Raw genomic sequence first — 2,552 nt, 5'->3', positions numbered from 1 at the left:
GCACACAGCCTGAGGTGGCTGCCCCAGCGCCTTCCCGTGATATGGCTAATAACCACCCCTGTCTCCACGACTGGAGGGCAACCTCTGGAAACAGGCCATTTACCGAGCCACCTCTTAGCATAAGGTGGCACGTTCTCCACCATGGTGTCACCTCCAGGCTCAGGAGAGCTGCTCGGCAAGCCATGAGAGAGGGCAGCTGTGCCTGTGCTTCTCAAGCAAGGAGACCACAAGTAGACGTGGTACAGGGTCCTGGTGAAAAGGTGGGAACCAGCTGCACTTCTCACGCTCTGGAGCTGAAGATGTGATGTGTCTGGAGGAGACTGGTAACCAGTCAGTCCGTGGGAGGAGATCGGTAACCAGTCAGTCGGTAGGAGACCAGTAACCAGACATCCGTAGGAGGAGATGGGTAACCAGACAGTCCGTAGCACTGCAGTGCCACCTGGGGAAGCCACCAGCCTGGACTTACAGAGCTCTGCAAAGTTCCAGCTGTGGCAGGTGGGACCTGACGGCTCTTTGTTTGCCTAAATTCTCCTTTTGAACGTAAATTCAGTGTAGCCCTAACTGCTAAGTGTTCCTGGATGACCAGCATTCGGATGTCCTCAGAAAGCTGCACCAACATCTGCACTGCTCCTTCCCAGCAGCGCAGACCCACCGCGTAGTCTCTTACCTCTGCAGCTTCAGCTCTGCCTCCTCTGCCCTCCTCTGCGTTTCCCTCAAGTCAGCAGCCACCTGGACGTTTGTCACCAACTGCGTGCCATCAAAGAGCAGCTTGGCCAGCCTCTGTAAAGAAGGTGGTACACACCTCACACCCGGAGACCTGAGCTCTGGAGGGAGGGATACTGGAGGAACTCTTGCTATGCCTGACCAGGGTCTGGCTCCTACCCCATGCTGAGGTGCCCTTGTGGACCCCTAAGCCCTGTCTTCCCATGCCATGGCAGGACTGATGAGCACTGCCAAGACCTCAATGCACCCTTGGGTCCTCCCTCTCCTGGAAAGCCCTGCAGGCTGTCAGCACCAAGAAGAATGTGCTCAGACCACCTTCTTCTTTTGCTTCCCCTGTACGTGCAGATGGGGCTAGGGGTTTGGGTTCGGGTTTGGATGCACAGCATCAGTCCCAGATCCTTCCAATCCATGGGCTGTTCATCACAGGGAAATCGTATGCCCAGCATCCAGCCTCAGAATCATCCCCCACCCAGTCCTGAGGAGTTTTGGTCCCTGCTTCTTCTCACATAAATGCTTCTGTGTGACACTATGCACCGCACAAAGCTAAAAGGAGGGTAAAGCCAAAAGTCTAGAGGTCAGGGACCCGAGAGGACCTTCCTGTCCTACTGCCGCACCTGCCTGCTCTCCTCAATCTGCTTGTGGCTCCTTCTCTGCTCTTCCTCCTTCTCAGCCACCTTCGGTTCCACATCTTCTCCAAGGGCCTCCCTGGGCAGAAAAGGGGGAAAGACAGAACACTTTACACCATACCTTCTCCCTAATGCTTGGAGTTGGCCTTGAGTCTGGGATCCCAGGCCAGACTGCATGGTTCAGCACAGCACACAGCTCTCTCTTCCCCTCAGCAGGTTTAGTCCCAGGCCAGGAGGTCCCCACAGATGCAGAAAGGAGGCAAAAAAGGGTGGCACAGCCTCCCCGAGGGAAAACGGGATCCAGGCTTCCCTTGCTGGAGCTGGGAGTGCAGCCCAGGGCTGGTTACTGCTGCAGCACAGGGCTGGGGGGCTCAGCCCCTGTTTGCTTCCCAGAGGGAGGAGGGCAGGGGGCAGAGGCTGTGGGGGGGCAACCCTTAGGTGGCTGTGGGGGACCCTTGCTCAGCCATGAAGACAGCCAGTTTCCATCTGGAGCCCTTTAAGTGTTGGCACCCATCTGATGCCAGTTCCTTGGGATCAATCTAACTTAAAGGGAAGGTTCTGGGACTGGGAAGAGGAAAACGAGCCTGTTTGGGTGGGAGCGGACATTACTGACCTAGCTATGGTGGCCCCATGGGTTGGTAACAGGGTCCACAGGCACCTTGTGGTTCACTCTCAGTTTGGGGAGGAGACAGTGGTTACTGCCCCAGTTTTCCCCAGGCTGGGGGAAGACAGGGACCCTGACCCAGCTCAGGAGAGGATGGCAGGGTACTGCCACTTCACGGTCTGATCCCATCCAGCCTGGAGGGACAGTGAAGGCTTGGGAGAGGACCCCAGTTCAGTCCTGGGTTGTAGAAAGGTGTGCCCCATTGCTGGTGAGTCCCAGTTTTGGGAACACCAGCCTGATCCAGGACACCACCGAGAGGATGGCAGGGTACTGCCACTTCACGGTCTGATCCCATCCAGCCTGGAGGGACAGTGAAGGCTTGGGAGAGGACCCCAGTTCAGTCCTGGGTTGTAGAAAGGTGTGCCCCATTGCTGGTGAGTCCCAGTTTTGGGAACACCAGCCTGATCCAGGACACCACCAGTCTGGTGCTGATTTTGTCCATAGAGGCGGAGGGGCAATGGCACGGCAACATCTTGGGGAAGGGGATACCACTGACCCCGGAGCTGGGCTGGGCACAGGACAGGGATGACCTCGAGTTC

General features: G+C 57.1%; 1 protein-coding gene across 1 annotated transcript in view; it reads right to left on the bottom strand.

The window, feature by feature from the left end:
- Window positions 1-1,428, bottom strand: part of DRC1 (dynein regulatory complex subunit 1) — a gene marked incomplete at both ends in the record, with an annotated part of 11,842 nt that extends 10,414 nt beyond the window's left edge. Inside the window, 2 exon segments of the mRNA XM_009704948.1 lie at window positions 668-780; window positions 1,338-1,428. Of these exon segments, the coding sequence (XP_009703250.1) occupies window positions 668-780; window positions 1,338-1,428 (204 nt within the window).
- Window positions 1,429-2,552: the final 1,124 nt, after the last annotated feature.

This window comes from Cariama cristata, unplaced genomic scaffold (genome assembly GCF_000690535.1).
Source record: "Cariama cristata isolate BGI_N322 unplaced genomic scaffold, ASM69053v1 scaffold31397, whole genome shotgun sequence".
NCBI lineage: Eukaryota > Metazoa > Chordata > Aves > Cariamiformes > Cariamidae > Cariama > Cariama cristata.
This window is presented reverse-complemented; position numbering and strand designations above follow the sequence as displayed.